The 18,120-nt window shown below is 46.0% G+C and overlaps 1 protein-coding gene across 2 annotated transcripts; it reads right to left on the reverse strand.

Moving 5' to 3' along the window:
* Positions 1–280: 280 nt before the first annotated feature.
* Positions 281–13,776, reverse strand: Batf3 (basic leucine zipper ATF-like transcription factor 3). Of its 2 annotated transcripts, XM_078022783.1 has the most exons (4): positions 13,490–13,776; positions 13,047–13,232; positions 10,490–10,594; positions 281–779 (listed from the first exon to the last, which is right to left on the reverse strand). In XM_078022783.1, exons 1-4 carry the CDS (start codon positions 13,565–13,567, stop codon positions 594–596), a joined length of 555 nt encoding a protein of 184 aa, XP_077878909.1. In that variant the 5' UTR covers positions 13,568–13,776; the 3' UTR covers positions 281–593. The 2 variants fall into 2 exon arrangements, with proteins under 2 accessions (XP_077878909.1, XP_021584929.1); XM_021729254.3 differs by lacking the exon at positions 13,047–13,232 and having other exon boundaries at positions 13,490–13,762.
* Between the last annotated feature and the right edge of the window lie 4,344 nt (positions 13,777–18,120).

Below are 18,120 nucleotides of genomic sequence, written 5' to 3' on the forward strand. Positions count from 1 at the left end.
CTTACATGACAGTCTAGCATGGGTGTGAGCTGGCCAAGATGTAGGGCCAGCTGGGTCAATGACTTCTGAAGACGCAGGGGTGCAGCGAAATCCTGCCCATTTACACTTTGCCACAGCCCCCACAAGGGTGCCTCGGCCAACTATCAAGGATGTGGCTTTGGAGGAGATGAACGGGAGAGGGAAATAAGACCCATGAGCTATGAAAGGACACAGGAAAGATGACCACCCCAGAAAGAGGAACTGTACCGTGCTCCTAAATTCCAACAACTTGGAGAAAGGAGAGACTATATCCAATTTTATTATTATCCCAATTCTAGAGGAAATGATCCTGCAGAAACCTACTAGCTGCCAAAGCAGATGAGAAGTGACTCCTGAGGGTGGCCTTTCAGCTGGTGGCCTTTCTGCTTGCTGCTCCAGGACGAAGAGTTCGGTGCCTACAGGTTGCCACCCTGAGCCAGGCTGCGGAGGCCACGACTGGCCCTGGAGCTCCCGGCCACAGGTGACCCTGCACACAGACGCAGAGGGAACCTCTTCCCCCAGGTGTGGAAATGATCAAGGCTCCTCGCTCAGCAGAGGAGGGGCGTCCTCGGGCTTCATCGCGGTAGACAGCTGGCCACTGGGTCCGGCCGAGGCACCTGCACAAAGTTCATGGGGCAGAGCAGCAGCGGACACATCTTCTCGTGCTCCTTCAGCGCCTCGCTCAGGTGCCGCAGCTCCTCCGTCAGCTTCCCGATCTCCTTCCGCAGCATGGTGTTTTCCTGCTCCAGGCACTCGTACTCCTGTGGAGGAAAGGCAATAGGCAACTGGGTTCTGAGCCTGCATTCCCTTCCTCCGGCCTCCCAGCAGCTCTGAAGCCCACCGCGAAGCTCACCTCCTGCCGGAGAAAGCCTTATCCTGGACCCCTGTCCCCTCCACCGCTCGCATTTATTGGCTTACGGTATGTTGGCTTATGTTTTCTTCTCCTCCTACTAGGATGAAAGGATCAGAGCTCCCCCCCCAAGCAACTCTAGTGAGGAATAATTCATTTAATCAATTCAATAAACTATGTTATTTTTTATTTCATGTTTTTGAGAGAGGGGTTTCACTATGCTGCCAGGGCTGTTCCAGCATCCCACTACTCCTCCGTTAAGGAGATTTGGCTTGCTCTGCTCCTGACCCGCAGGGGTTCTCCCCTTCTTAGGCAACCTGGTGATTCCACTGCGGAACTTGTTGCCGATGCCGATGCCCGTAGTGAACTCCTAGGCTCAAGCCAGCCTCCTGCCTCGGCCTCCTGAATAACTGGAACTGTAGGGGGAGCTACTGAGTCCCATCAAAGAAACATTTATAAAAAATAAAATGCATCTATTTTAAATGTGTATTTCAATGAGTGTTGACAAATGTATATGCCTATGTTGATCAATAACACATTTCCACCACTTCAGAAAGTTCCCTTAGATCCTTTTGTGTCAGTTCCCTCCAAGACTGGCTGATCTGCTTTCTGAAGGTCTTTGCTGGATTCGCACTACACCCCCAGCACCTACCCCCAGCACCCAGAACAGACTCAGAAGGTAGCAAATGTTTGCTGATTGCCCAAATCAAAGCATCAATGCATGTGGCTTTGCTCCGGCACTATTCTGTTGTTTCCACCATATCAGAGTTCACAGAGGCTTAGAACTGCAGGGAATCAAAGAGTACCCTTTGCACAACCCACACAATGTAGAAACCTTCCATAGGTAACTAGCCCCCGCATCTATCTTGGGCTGGGCAGTCCCACCTTCAAAGGATAGCCCTTGTCATTTCTGAGCAGCTCTATTATAAAAAGCTGTTTGTTGTAGCAATCCCAAATCTCCCTCTTCTTCAAACCCACCTATTGGGCTGGGTTCCACCTAATGGAACCACATAGAGTAAATCTAATACTTTTTTTCAACATCACAGTTCTTGAAATGGTAGGGACAGCCCCACACCACTTCCCCTTAGGTATTCTCTGAGCCCAACTGTCTCAGGTTCTCTGAGTTTCTTGTGGCAGGACTACCAGTGCCTCTGCTCTCCTGAACATCATCCCTGACACACATTCCAAGTTGCCAGAATCTCTGAGAAAACATCACTTCTTGAATGCAGTGCATGATTCTGGGGATCATGCAAAGGGAAAATTCCTGGCAGAGGCCTCCTGTGCACCAGACCTAAAATGCTGGGGATTCTCCACGAGCTTGCAGAGAGCTCCGTCAGCATGTGCTGTTTTTCTGTCTCTACTTGGGTGATGATTGATATTCTGGACCTGAAGGTTACAGCTTTACATCTTTCTCCCCTGAATTTCATTCTGTGCATTTGAGCTTCTTTGAGCCAAGCAAAATCTATTGGAATCATAATTGTTTCATCTCATGGACTACTTTAAGCCATCCAATAACTTGATAAGCAGTTCTTTCTTTTCTTCATCCAAGTCATCAATAAGTTCTCCAACACCAACTCATGACAGAACCCTCCAGCATGCTAACAGCAACTATCTCAAGGCTGACAACTGTATTTAAATTTTGCTACAAAGTAGTTTTCATTCACATGTAGCTTGATTTGTATGATTAGGCTTTGTTGCCCCAGGCAGATCCTGAGCTGGGGACCCCCTCTTATTACCCATCACACTTCTTTCTTGATAGTGATCTTTAAGAAAAGTATCACTAAGGAAGTCTTATCTGATAGCCCCTAAAGAAGCCTGCAAGTTCTCATCCCTGCCCCTTTGCTCATGAGGTTCTCCTCAAGTGGACCACCTTCCTCTTTTTCCCATACAGGCCCACTACCTCCAGGAAGGTTTCTCTAATTGCAGCTTCTATAAAATCGACATCTTTTACTATGAGTTCTATTCAGGTCTTGTATCATCTTCAATCTCTCTTATAGTAAATAAAATCTCTCCCCAAAGATCAGAAATGCTTAACACCTAGGATCTTCTGCTACCCTCTTCTCTACCTCCACTCCATGCACCACAGAGCCAGCATCTAGAAGCTCAGCAACTCCTTAAACCTTATCCTCTGTCTTCTCTTGCCCTTCCCTCCCTTCCTCCCCACTGAGTACCTGCCTCCCTTTCAGAACCAGGGCCCCAGAGGAGTGGCACACAGAGATCATCTCAGCCATTCCTCCACCTCCTGCCCATGATGGAAAGGTTGGCAGGGCATTCCAAAATACTGCCCAGGACAGCAGGCCTCATTCTCCCTGCTCCTGAACCAGGCTTCTCAGAGTCAGTTTGGCTTTACTAGCACATTGGGCCCATTCTGCCCTCAGTCCCTCTCCTTGCCCACCATCCCCAGTTCTTTGTGATCTTTTCTGACCTCTGACCAGCTCCAGACCTGGAGTCAGAATTCAGTCCATAAACTCAGCAACAAGCCCTTCATGGGCAAGGGGAGGGTCTGGATGAAAAGACAGGAATAGAGACTGGCATCACGGGGAGCTTGCATGCATCAGAGAGATGAAAGAGGTTGCACATGCCCATTCACACACACACACACACACACACACACACACACACACGCCACACACTCACACCACACACAGGCCACAATAGGCCACACACACTCTACTCTGTGACTGGAACTGCCCTTCACCTTCAAGTAAAGTTGATGGTAGATCTGAATGGTTCCAATGAGATAACATTTTAACTAGATTCCAAAGAACAGGTAGTTTTCTTCCTCAGGCAGAATATCTCAAAACTGCCATTTTACGGTTATTTTTTTTTTCTCTGAGTTTCTGAGCTTTGTCTCTGGAAGCCACAAGAAGCCCTGAGGCCTAACACCTTCCTGAGGTACCACTACTACGTTCCCCAAACCTCTGCTCGGAAAGTCTTCAGAGCTGCCTGTCACAAGCCACCAAGCAGGCCCCTCGTCTGCCTTCTCCACAGGGACTTTCTCTTCTGGGATTTAGGTTTTACTCATAAATCTGCTGAGGGACTTTTACTGAGCTGAGGGAATAAGGAGAGAAAAGCAGTGAAAATCTTCAGGTGAGACCAGTTCTATAAAAATGAAGAGAAGCCGAGAAAGGGAGGAAGAAGGGGCCGAGAAGACTGAATGGAAAGAAAAGGGAAAGAATGAAAACCCGCTTCAGCAAAGAAGAGATGACTAGATTTAACATAAATAAGGAATGAGAAGAAAACATTAAACTCATGTGATTTCCAAAGAGAGGATCCGTCCAGCTTGAATCCTGGTGACCTGTGAACCTGTTGCGGGAGGGACGTTTCAGGTCACTGTGCTGCCGCCCTGGGAATTTGCCAGGTCATAGCTTCAGAGCAGAGACCTAAAATTAGAGGCAGTGAAATCACTGCAAATCCCAGTTCTGCCTCAGAAATTAGGCTGCCTAAGGCAGTGGTTCTCAGCTGGGGCAATTTTGGCAGTCCCCAGTTGAGGACATCTGAGAAAATTTGCTGATGTCTGCAGACCGTTTTGTTTTTTCACAGATAGGGGAGGGAGGTGATATGCATCCAGTGGGTTGAGGCAGATGTTGCTCCGTGTCCTACGGTGCCCAGGACAGCCCCCCAAACAGAAATTGTCTATCTCCAAATGTCAACAGTATTGAGGCTGAAAAAAACTCAAAGAGGTCGAGTGGGGAACTGTCTGGGGGTTGCCAGGGTTCAGTCTTCTAAGGAAGAAGATGGAATTGAGATTGGTAGAGAAGCTGATGTGAGTACCAAGGACCAAAGATGATAATTCTAGTGTGAAAGAAAGGAGGGGTAGGAAAAGACCACCAGGAGGATACAGCCAAACACAAACCCAGTTTTCACAAGTGAGCCAACTGAAGCTCTGCGAGGCACAGTGACATGTCCAAGGTCACATAGACTTGGGATCAGATGCCTATGTCCAGGTCAACTGCAACTCTCAGGCAGCATCAGCAATTTTGCTCTTGGTTGGCAGCGGCTGGGCCTGAATTCCCCTGTGGTGGTTACCAGAAGTAAGAGGCCATGAGATTTCAGGACTTTACAATTTACCCCTTCCCAAGCCTTAAGCTGATGCACTTCCCAGCAGATGCTGTGTCATCAGCAAGGACTGTACAAATTAGTGTCATAATCAGTTTCTGAACCAACTGGGTACTGACATGAAACATTCTCTTAAAACATGCAATGTCTGAAAAAACCATGGCAACACATACCACAACGGTATTGCCCAAGTACTTTGTCAGTTTTGTGACATTTAGGGCTCTTGGGGATGGCATTGCTGCCTTCCTTTTCTGACTCAAAATTCTTTCTCAGTCTGACATGTTTGGGTGCCTGGTCAAACCAATCTGACCCATTTCTGAGCCATCTTCCAGCTCTTCTCAGAGAGCCTGGCCCATCACTTGGGTTCCACTTGTGAATGTGGATTCCGGTGTGCGCCAGATGTTCAGAGATGGATGGAGGTCAAAAGCCCACTGAGAGGCGTAAGCGCCGTGAAGGGATGATTTGAAAACGGTGAACAGGGAGGGTCACAGACACCTGCTGGGAACTGCTTCTCATTGCCACAGTCCAACTGCCAGCCACTGACCCATGGCCTGGGGGACACTCTGAGAAGTGAGCCCAGCTTTTCTCTCCCTGGGGCTCCCCTGGCCTATCTCACTTTGATGGAATCATCTGGCTTTCAAGATGGAGAACTGGAAGCAGAGGGAAATGGCCAAGAAACTCAAAACAGTGGAAGCCGAAGGAATGTTTTCAGGTTGCTAGAGGTGACAGGGGCTCAAAAATAACTGGGTGTGTGAGTAAGGTGAACAGAAGAGAAAAGTGGGACTTTTAAACAAAGCAGGCTCTGATCATTACCCGTGGAGGTATTCAAGAAAGGCAAGTGAAGAGTCTGAGCTACTTTGACACCAGGAATTCCACCCAGTGCTGGGATAGGGGAGCCAATGAGGAAAGTCCTTTTGCGGGACTACTATCTTTAGCAGGGACCAAGCAGCTTCCCGAGCCCCCGAAAACCTCCCAGTGATCTGGCGGGTTTTGCTCTCATTGACTCCTTCCTGGATGTGACCTGGGAGCCCCAGGTGTCTCCAGGGGCTTTCTGCTGTGACCCACAGAAGTGGGCTAAGTGTTCTGCCCTCAGGTCACTGGAGCGGAGTAATTCTTTACCACATTCTCTCTACAGTCATCTGCACCTCTAGTAGGTAGATGTAGTCATTTAACGTCCTACCACTAAACTGCTGGCCATACAGAAGAGGGATTCCTGTAATCACGAAGCCTTCCTGGTAGGAGGCCGGGAATCCTCAGGGAAGGGATTTTTCATGAGGAACCTTTTGGTCCAGAGGTGATTTTCCTCTCATTCTGTAAAATGTTTGGGATGCATTTTTACTTTCCTAAGCCAGTTGCTTACCCCCTGATATCTTCTTTGTGTGTAGCTACTGAGGTAAGGTGAGGGGTACTTTTGGGGTCTGTATATAGAGGGAGCCACTGTCCTGACTTTGACACTGTGTTTCTCAACAGGGCTGCCTTGCTGAGGTGATGGGCCAGTGGTGTATATTCTGACGTATGCCTCAGGCCACACTGAGGAAGAGGAGAAGGGGGTGTTCTTTCCTGTAGGGACTGGGCTCCAGATCAAGCCACACCAGTTCTGGAAAGGACAGAAGCAAAACTGTCAGGCAACAGAGTCTATGGGTAAGAGGACAGGCAGGGGGGCCCATGGAAGGCCTCATGGTTCAAGAGGGACCAGAAAATAGCAGCTCAATTCACAATAGCTAAACTATGGAATCAACCTAGGTGTCCTTCAGTAGATGAATGGATAAAGAAAATGTGGTATATATACTCAATGGAATATTATTCAGCTTTAAAGAAGAATGAAAATTATGGTATTTGCCAGTAAATGGATGGAGTTGGAAAATATTATGCTAAGCGAAATAAGCCAATACCAAAAAACCACAGGCCAAATGTCTTCTCTAATATAAAGATGCTAATTCACAATGGGGTGGCACTAGAAAAGAATAGAGTTACCTTAGATTAGGTAGAGGGAAGTGATGGGAGGGGATGTGGGGACAGAAAGGATTGTAGAATAAAACAGACATTATTACTTTATGTGTAAATGTGAATGCATGACCAATATGCTTCTGCAACACGTACACTCAGAAAAATGAGAAATTATATCCCCTGTATGTATGATATATCAAAGTACATAAATGCATTCTCCTGTCCTGTGTAACTAATTAAAACAAATAAGAAAATTAAATTAAAGAACTAGAAAAGAGGGAATATAAAGGGATAAATGTGGTTCCCAGGCACCTGGTTCACTTGATTATCAAGTCCAACAATGTTAGAGATTGAGAGAGAACCCATGCTTCATCTGGGGGTCTTTTTTTGGACAATGTAATAGAGCCAAATGAATATTCTTCTTTCTTTTTTTTCAGTGCTGGAGGTGGAACCCGGACCTCTCAAATGCTAGGCAAGTGTCCTACCACTGAGCTACATCTCCAGCCAATAAGCTTTATGAATATTCATTCCACCTTCTGTGGTAGATGGAATAATGGCCCCTCAAAGACGTCCATATCTGGATCTCTGGAACCTGTGTCTGTGTCGCCTCACATAGCAGAAGGGACTTTGCAGATGCAATTAAGCAGAGTAAAGTGAGAGATTGTCCTGGATTACCTAGGCAGGTATAATGTGATCACGAGGGTCAAAGTTGAAGAGGCAAGGGGATCACAACCTGAGGATCATGGAAGCCTCTAGAAGCTGGAAAAAGCAAGGAAACAGATCTTCACCAGAGCTTCCAGAAAGAATGCAGCCTTGATGACATCTGGCTTTTAGCTCAGGGACAGGCATCTCAAAAGGTCCAACTACCAAAACTCTAAGATAGTAAATTTGTTGTTTTACGTCACCATATTTGTAAGGATTTGTTACAGCAACAGTAAAAAAATTAACATGCTTTCAGTGGGAAATCTTGCGATTCCCAAGGAGAGGAATGAGATCTTCTTCTTTTTGTGACCCAAAAGTAATGTCTTGCCCACAGGAGTGCTTAATAAATATTTGTAGCCTAGATCTACTTGACCTACTCCCTGAAAGATCTTGTTCAAGACACTTAGCCACCACTGTATACATAATCTCTCAGGACTTACAATTGATAATGCAGCTGACTTGGACTAGAAACTTCTCAAGGGCTCTTGTTGTCCAGCTGTTAAGACCAGTATACATGGTCTGAATGAAGGACCATGCACTAACTGTGAGCCACAAGCCCCCTCTGGGGGATATTTGGTAACACGAAGCTAGAACCACAATTGCCTCAAGAGCAAGGGGGAAGGAAGAAAGGAGGCAAAGGGTATTGCAATTCTTCTGCAAAAATTTTACAGAATAAAGGATAGAAAGGCCTTCCCTGACTCTAGTCTGGACACTCTAGTCTCTTTATAGGGCCAGCTATCCTACTCAGGAAAGAATCTGACATCTATAACTTTGCCACACTGTAAATTTACATTGGTGTGTCTTGTCTCTCTGGGATATGTGCATTCAGAATTTGTTCTCTGTGCACTGCTAGAAGACTTTTTCAGAAATTTTCTTCTCCTTCTCAATTATACATGAGTGTCTGTGCTGTCAATGTTCCAGAATGTTCTTGCTGAATCAATCTATGATGAGAAAGCTTGGCAGGAAATAATGAAACTAAAATCTTTAATTAAGCACATCTACTCCATGCAGAGACTGCCAGGAAATTCCTTGGATAGATCTCAAGTGCTTTTGAGGTCAGTTCCTGGTATGCACAGTTGTCATTCCCAGCCATGGGATTCCATGGGTTTATGCTTAAGGATTGAGGAAAATGAAATAGTTGAAGATAAATCCCAGTCTGGGGTCTGCATGTGCCCACTGAAAAGTCATGTATTGGAAACTTGGTCCTATATGCAGTAGTGTTAGGAGGTAAGACCTTTGGGAAGTGATAGGATCATGAAGGTTTTGCTTCTGTGAAAAGATTAATCTATTAATGGGTTATCATAAGAATGGCTTTTTATAAAACAAATTCTTTTGGTTTGTTTGCCCTGTCATCATGTGATACCCTCTGCCATGTTTTAATGCAGCAAGAAGGCCCTCACTAGATGCAAAGCAATGATGGCATCTTGCTTTTTGAACATCCCAGACTCTAGAACTTGAGCCAAATAAACTATTCTTTATAAATTACCCAACCTGTGGCAGTCAGTTATAGCAACAGAAAACAGACTCAGACACCAGGCTTCTGATATGAATGATAAGAAAAGTAGCTGGTTAACTATAATGTGAAGATCCTGTGAAGACAGTCTCAGAGTGAACAGACTTGACACTCCATTATGAATGTGGTTCATCCCAGGAGCCTGCAGCAGACCCTCTGGAGACATCTAAGCAAAAGGTGTGGTTTGGGTCTTGGGCATTTATTAATGTTTGAAGCTGATGTTCTGAAGAACAGATTAGTAGAGAAATAAATAAATCTTCCAGTGTGAGATTAAGAAACAGCAGAGTCTGAAGCCCTGATCAACACCATCATTTAAGAAAACAAAGATAGAAAAGTTAACAAAGAAATTTAAAAAAAAAGATGAAGAGGATCAGGTTAACTAGGAAATGCAGTCTTTTAGAGGCAAGAGGAGAAGCTTCAAGAAGGAATGAGTGAAAGGTGTCAAAAGTTTCAGCAAGATCAAGGAGGATAAAAACAGGATGAAGCTCCTGTTGGCCTCCAGGACAGCAACTTCTGCAGGGGTATATGTGTCTACATGCATTAGGTAGAGGAAGGAGAAGCAGGAATAAAATCATAGAAGAGGAATCAATAGAAACCAAAGGCACAGAGACAGCAAGCATAAGCTATTCTTTTTTTTTCTTCTTCTTCAGTACTGTAGATGGCACCCAGGAACTTGCATGTGTGTGAAGTAGGCACTCTACCCACTCTACCACTGATCTACACCCGCAGCTAAAAGTGGATACTGTTTTTAAGAAGAAGAGGTCCGCTTGGTGCGGTGGCATACACCTGTAATCCCAGCGGCTCAGGAGACTGAGATAGCAAGATTGCAAGTTCAAAGCCAGCCTCAGCAAAAGTGAGGCACTGAGCAACTCGGTGAGACCCTGTCTCTAAATTAAATACAAAATAGGGCTGGGATGTGGCTCAGTGGTTGAGTGCCCCTGGTTCAATCCCCAGTGCCAAACAAACAAACAAACAACCCCCCCCCCAAAAAAAAAAAACCAGACAAGTGAAGGAAGAAAAGAAATGGAGCAAGAACTTGAAAGGCAATCAGAATCAAGAAGGGGAATTTTGGGGGGCTGGGGTTGTGGCTCAGTGGTAGAGCGCTTGCCTATCATGTTAGAAGCCCTGGGTTCAATCCTCAGCATCATATTAAAAAAAAAAAAAAAAAAGAAGGGGCACTTTGTCTTGTTTTATAATGCAAGAAACTTAAATGTGAGAGGCACCCAGTGGACTGGGGAGAGATGAAGAGGTCCACAAACAAAGAATCAGAACACTGGGCTGGAAAGACCCAGCAGAATCAGATGTGTGCAGAATTTAGTAGTGACAAGGACAGTGTTATGGGCAGAGCATGGCTCCTCCTCATGGCTCTCATGTGGTTCTGCCTCACCACGCAGTCTCACCTCGTGGAGTTTGTCAGCCTTCTGGGTCTGCTTCTTCCGACTTCTCTGAGCAGCAACTCGGTTTTTTTCTCTCCTTCGGACCTTCCTGTCATCATCCTCAGGACTCTGGGGGATGACATTTGGGGGGGTGTGATGTCGAAGCCCCTTGCCTTGCCTTTCTCTGCCCTCTTTCTTCACTCTGAACGTCACTCACCGAGCGCCAGCATTTCCTTTATTACTGATGTTGCTCCATCAGCGGGCTAATGATAGCTTTTAAGGGGCACTCACTGCATGCTGGGCCTCTGCTTAGCTGTTAGTCCCCAAGACTGCCCTGAGAAATGTGTACTGTGGCTGTCATTTAAAAGATGAGCAATAAGAGGGCTGGAGGTGCTAAGTGTGGGGTTGCACACCTGAAAGGCTGAAGTAGGATGATTACAAGTTCAAGGCCAGCCTGGGCAATTTAGCAAGATCCTGTCTCAAAATAACATTTGCAAAAGGTTAGGAATACAGGTCGGCGGTAGAGTGCTTGCTATCATGAATGAGGCCCCGGGTTCAATCCTCAGTACTAGGGTAGGGGAAGGTAAGTGCTGCAGGCTGAAGCTGTAGCTCAGTAATAAAGGGCTTGCCTAGCATGTGTGAGGCCCTAGATTCTATAAAAGAAAGATGAGGAATAAGAAACTCAGATAGGTTAAGGAACTTGCTCCAGGTATCACAGCTAGTATGGGGGTAAGTGGGAAGTGGAACTCAGGTCTGTTGGTCTCCAAACCAACGTTCACAAACCTCTATCCCACAAAGGCGTAGGCCTGGAAGAGTTGTGGTGTAAGTGTTGCTCATCTGAGCCTGGGAAAACTGGAGGCCATCTGCTCTCTGGAACTTGCTGTGTGTCAGCTCTTACAACACCACACACTAGCAGGTACTTTTGATACTATGGGCAAATCATGGTTACATACTTGTAACTGATTGCAACTATATAACTCTTCCAATGCACACCCCTAACAATGTGCTCATTTGAACAATGCCTCACTGATATTTTGCTTTGGAGGTCAGAGTAAATAAAAAATCAAATCCATGATATGTCCTGAAAGCCTTGCTATCAATGAGATTCAGCCAAATGGAGTCAAATCCTTCAAGAGGTACTGTGAAACAGGCAGGCAGAATAACACACTTACCATGGTAAAGATACTTCATTCATTATAGGAAACATGAAAAAGAACAGCAATATTTGCTTTCCAGAACCCCATGAGAAGATATCAAGGGAGAAAAAAAATATTACCCTTAAGGGTTTTAAAAAACAAGAGGTGAATGGGGTACAGATCAAAGAAAGCTCATCAATTATTACTATTAATGAAAGCAAATATCAAAAACACCTAATAATGATATTTTCAGTTATCATTTTATTTAGTCTTATATTCTGAATAAGAAAGACACACCATCTCTCCAATTACTGAAGGTAAGAATTTCCAACATATGCAAAAATAAAAGGAGAAGAATAAACAACATACATAATAAATAGAAGTGGCCTGGGGACAATGCTGCAGGGTACAGAGATGGTGTAAAAATCACAGGGCAGGGACATGTGGTGTAGAATATGGAACTTTAGCATAAACTTTACAATCTCACTGATCCTAATTTTGTATTATCAATAAGACCTTGGGTAAATGGTTTAAATTTTCTGAATTTCCAATTTTCTCATTAAGTGTGATACATTCATTCTTTCAATAAATATAACTGAGTATCTACCATGTGCCAGGCATTCTCCTAGGCACTAGAAATACAAGCCCAGAACAACGGGTCATTGACCTCTGCTGCTTTCTGCCAAAAGGCCTGAGGTTTGGGGCTAGTGTACCATGCAATTAGACTTTGTCCTAAAACTCCCTATACACAGTATGCTCTCCAGCAGTTACTAGTCTTTGTTGAGGTTGTTATTTTTAATTGAATCTCCGACAGTGCTTGTCACTAAATCATGTCTTTCTATTTTCCATAATAAAAAAGGCATAGGACACACAGGATTGACATGCATCCTACATTTAATTAAGGCAGAAAGGTTTGCAAAGTCAGGAAGTTAACAATATCTCATTTAGACCTCATAAAAACCCTGAGATGTTGTTATATTTTTTATAGGTGGGTTAACTATGGCTTGGAATCATCAAATTATCAAGATTACTGAGCCTGCGTGGCCAAGGTGAGACCCAAACTCAGATCTCTGTGACATTCTAGTGTCACGCGATGACACTAGGTGCTTGGGAGGGGGCAGCCATAAGAATGAAAGACTCAATCCAGATCCTAAAGCAGCTGGGTGCAATGCCTCCTAATGGCCATCTCGGCGGGAAACATGATTTCAGTTTCCTGTCTGGCGCAGTTGTAAAAGTTGCTGGGGACAACGCAGAGGACTGACTGGATGGGCGTAAGGGGTTTTCACCGGCTCTGGGGTGAAATCTGCTCGCGGAGGGGTCCCTATCGCATACTGCTAGCTGAACCATCCAGTTCCCCATATGGGCGGCAACAAGGAGGCTGGATGTGGGGACGTGGGGACGTGGGGACGAACCGCAGATTCAGTCTTTGGACCGAATTCCCCCACCTGGCGCTCTAGCTCATTCCTGGAGTCACCGGTGAGAGCCAAGCACGTGAAAAGTGGAGTGGGAGCTGATCGCCACGCAGGACCCGGGCTGCGCCAGATGCCCCACGTGCGGGTGAGCGCAGGTTGCCGGGCCCATGTAGGTATAGGCGCCCTCAGGTCTTCACGGTCGGAGGCACTGAAGCTATCCTAGGCGCCGCGGACACCGAGCTTGAGCTGGGCGACCGGACACATGGGGGGGGGGCCTGAGTCCTCCCCCACCTCCCGCCCCACTCTCGGTTGTCCGGTGCTAGGGGATGCGCCCTACACCCCCGCACCTTAGCGGTCACCACCCGGAAACTCCAGCGCCCACCTCCTGCTTCCCCGCGGCGTCCCTCGCCCCTAGCCCAGCTAGGCATCAGTGCCCTCGAGCCCCTGAGGTCCTCCCTGCGCGCCTCGTCCACTACCTGCGGCTGCGGCTGATTCCCAGGCGCCGCGACGCTCCTCTGCAGGACGCTACTGTCGGTCAGGAGCCCTTGCGACATGCCGGGCGCTCCTCTGCTCCGCCCCGCCCCGCCGAGCAGCCTGGCGGAGCAGCGGCCGCCCGCCCCGCCCGCGGCGCCCTGCACGCGGGGCACTGCCTACCGGTGCTCTCGCGCCCTCGGCATCCTCGCGCCCCGGCACCTGCCGGCCGTCGGCCCTCCGCCCCGCCCCCTCGGCTTCCCGCTCTCCCGGCTCCTCCGCGCACCGCGCGATCGCGAGGCCACCCCACCCCTCCCCCAGGCCCAGCACGCTGTCCTTCCCGTCCCCAAGTCCGCCCCGCCCCCGCTGTCTCCCACCCCCGCCTGATTTCCTCCTCTCCCCGCCCAGTTGTGGCACCTCGGGGTCCCAAATCCCACCCCTGTCGCGGCTTTCCGCAGCGGCCCCTCGCTTCATGGAAGTCACGTGGTGGCTCTGAAACCCAGGGGGGGGGAACGCGAAGCCCACCCACAAGAGGTGACGCCGGGCGAGTGGGGGTCAGGGAGGCACGGCGCAGCCTTTGGGGTCCTTCGAACGCTCTAGAGGAACTCGAGTTGGGAAACTCAAGTGGGTGGATTTGGGGTTGGTGGTTTTTTTCCCCAGTCTCATCACGACATCTTCCTGCGCATGGGCCACGCCTCCCCGCCACCCCCTAGCGCGGGTCACAGCCTCGGGGGGACTTTCTCCAGGGCGATCTGTCACCTGGGAGAGCCACTCTCACTCCTTCCGCAGTCCCGGAGCCGCTGGCGGGAGGCGGGGTCAGCCCGCTTCACAGAGTCCCACTGCACACCCCAAAGCCACGGGCGTCCCAGGGCTTTTCTGCGGAGAGCACCTATCCTTTTTCACCTCGTCCCTCCCGACTGAGCCAGAGAACTAGGCGGGGCGGCACCTTGGGTGAATTCCCTGAGTGGAGGGTGAGCAGGGGCAGAAATGGTGACAGGCTTTTCTGAAAGCAAACCTGCCGCGTTGGACGTCACTTGACAGATTCGGGGATGTGGGCCCGCCACGCTAAGTTTGAAAGGACTAGATCTTTTTTCAGATTAAGGTGGCAGGTGTGGCAAGACTAGGTGTGTGAATGTCACTCTCATTCCATACTGGACACGGGTAGAGGTATGGAGTGTTTGCCTCCATTTGCCTACCTGTTAAAAATAAGAAGCCAAGATGATTGTATTCAGCAAAGGAAAACTAGTGGTTACAAGTTTGTCTTTTACTTGCTGTGAGCATCGGGAAACAAAGATAGCCTCGAATCTGGGTGGACCGGTGGGACCCAGTTCAGAAGTGCCTTCTGTGGTAGTCACTTTGGCCCTGGGCGCAGCAGTATGTGGATAGTAGACCGGTCTGTCTGATTTCTAGTGTACACGGCTCTCCGCCAGGATTTAAGACCCTCCCTTTGCTAAAACTTTCAGAGGAGCTTGCATGAACTTAGCTGCTTGGCTGCTGGCAAGAAAGCTAGTGGAGATTCATTCTGACAGGGGCTTCGGCCAACCGAGGACAGAGGAGGAGGTGCGAGGCAGAGGGAGGACAGAGAATGGTCGCAGCACTATAAACATCGTGCTGCACACAACACTAGCAAGGTTGCAGGACTGAGCCATTGTACCCCGGGTTTTCTGCCTAGGTTTCTTTTCTCATCTCCGTTTTATTTCTTCACTGAACTTAACTCATGGTTGCCTTGGGATATTACTTTTGCATCTCACTCAGAACACACAATGTGTCTAGCACAGCGCTCTGCACACAAGCGCGTGCAGTAGTCAACTGAGAGTCGCCTTTCTTGAAAAATTCAAAGACTCTAAAATAACAAGAAAACCTCTGTTGCAGATTTCATAATGTTCAGAAGTGCTTTCATTCCCCAGTGTTGGTTATGAAAGGAAAGGGCAAGGTAAAAACCCATTGGACATTTAAGTGAACTTCCATGCTTCATTCCATTACCTTTTCTGTTCCTGCTGAACAACACCACGTTCTAAGTTCTTTGGAGCCACTCCTTCCCATGTCTCTCCCCTTGGGTCCTGGGACTATGTCCCAGCACAAAAGAACTCTTCATATAGGATGAGGGTTCTCCTTGTGTTATGCTTAATGGAAGAGATCAATTTGATATACATATCATACATCAGAATTAGTGGATTAAATAGATACAGAAATAAAAATCAGGGAGAAATAAGTCCATATTAATGCCCCGGGATTAGGACAAGGAGAGGATTTTCTAAAACTATGCTTGTTAGAGAAATTACATTGGTAAGATCTGAACTATGTAAAGTGTTAAACTCTTTTCAGTGGAAGCATAACTAGAAATTTAAAACAAATTGGAAACATATCGTGCTTATGATCAAGGATGAAACTATTAAATATAGCCCATGAAAAGAAATCAGAAAGGGGCTAAAGTTGTGGCTCAGTGGTAGAGCACTTGCCTAGCATGTGTGAGGCATCTGAGTTTGATCCTCAGCACCATAAATAAATAAATAAATGTTCATTGACGACTTAAAAAAAAAAAGCCTTTATACGCAGTCATTCCCATCATTTAATAATAAAAAAAGAAAGACAAAGGAATCAGAAAAATACTGAGACAACCCCACAAAGGTAAATTGCACCAGGGACAATGAACTAGCATTTCCCAACAGAGAAAATAATCAAGGAAAATAGAGAAGAAAATGCATGTGAAAATAAGAATCCTTTTAAAATATTAAATTGGCAAAATATCTACTGGAAATTAGTAAATAGTTGCCGGCATCATTATAAATCAGTGCAAATCTATTAGAAAGCAATTGTATGATAACTTTTAAGAACTATAAAAGTCATCATTTGACTCACTTTTCCCACTTCTTTAAAATCATCCCAGGAAGATCATTGAATATACTCAGGAGAAAAATACTCTATTCACTAAAAGTTCATAACATTTTAAGAGTGAAATTTTGTAAGTAATATGAATGTGCAGTTATAGTTGAATAGCTTACCAAATTATCTCACAGTATAGAATATACCCTTAAAAGTTACAAGAATGTGGACAAATTTGTTATATGGAAGATTCATTTGAAGTGAGGTAAAGAGAGGGGGGAAAAAATGAAGATGCCAAAAATCAGAAAGGGACTGAAGTTGTGACTCAGTGGTAGAGCACTTACCTAGCATTTTTATAAATGTATAACATGTATAAAAATCTATGCATATGAAAAAAGATTGGAAGAAACCATACCAAGGTGGTAGCATTTTTTTCTTGTTAGAGTGAAATATTAAGTAATTTCTTTTGAATTCTTCTTGAACTATTAAGTAATGTCTTTTAAACTTTTTTGGAAAACTGTTTTGTGTTCACATCTTCAAACATTTCATATTCATAAGTAATACACATATGTTCATATTATTCCCTTCCCGGGTACTAAGCTCATTTGCCACATGGGAATGCCAGCACTTCTCTGATCAAGAAGAATATGTCCTACCAGCCTGTTTTTCCTGTCTTTCTGTAATATTTTCTGGTTCATTTCATCCCTCTTAAGTCAGAAGGAGAAAGAAAAATGAAAACAAAGAAGAAAAGAGAAACAAGAAAAAAATTCAAATGTCTCTTTTACTTCTTTTTTTATTTATATTTCTTTTCTTACCCTTAGAAGAGAAATGATACAATTTGGCAATTTTCTATTAATACCACAGTGACCCTGGATTACATCTTTGGGGACAGGAGAAGGAGGTACAGGAGGTTTATAGTTCAGTGGTCAATACCACTGGTGGTGAGTCACTTCACAAGAAGTCAGCTCTTTATGAAAGCAAGTCACTCATATGCTAGAAAATTCTGTCACTAGTTCACTTTTGCTTTTCTCTTAGGGAAATCGACCTTTTGGTAATTGTACTCTCACTGGTCTTTCTCAGAAGATGGTCTTGTCGGCTTCTGGTGTGGCTAAGGAATAAGAGTTGAAGGCAGAGATCACTGTGTTTACTAGAAAGAAGCCAGCCACTGTGTGTTGGTTCTAGGTGCCAGAATATGATAGTGAAGAAAAGAGTCATGCTTCGGGAGGCCCACATTGTAGAAGAGGGATACAGACCAAAAAAAAAAAAAATGTAGTGTGTTAGGTGGTTGGGAAATATGTTTTATGGAGAAATATGAAACCAGGACAAGAACTAGGGGTTAGGGGTAGGGTGAACATCAGGGAGAAGTGGGCCAGGCTGCACCTACAGCAAATGCAAAAGCCCAGTGGAAGCATGCCTGGCCATTCAGGAAACTGCAGGAGGTTCATGATTCATGTGTCTGCAGTGGATCGAGGAAGGTGTGGATACCAAGAAATGAGGTCAGAATGACAATAAGAGGCAAGGTCATGCAGAGCCTTCTGGACTGCGTGACTTTTACTTAGGGTGAGATGAGAAACACTGGAGGCTTTTGAGCAGATATATACCATGATCTGGTTTAAGTGTTAATAGACAGAAAGGGGCAAGGAAGACACAGATATTGAAAAAAGCACCCTGGTTAATCCTGTCGCAGATAATTCTGTTCAGGATAATGTCTCTTGAGCATCATTGCCAGAATTCCCATCTTCATCCCAGTGCCGGTGAAGACTAAGATAAAACCAAATTACAGCCTTTATGATAGCTATCACAGTAAACTGTA

This window comes from Ictidomys tridecemlineatus, chromosome 10 (genome assembly GCF_052094955.1).
Source record: "Ictidomys tridecemlineatus isolate mIctTri1 chromosome 10, mIctTri1.hap1, whole genome shotgun sequence".
Classification (NCBI taxonomy): Eukaryota; Metazoa; Chordata; class Mammalia; order Rodentia; family Sciuridae; genus Ictidomys; species Ictidomys tridecemlineatus.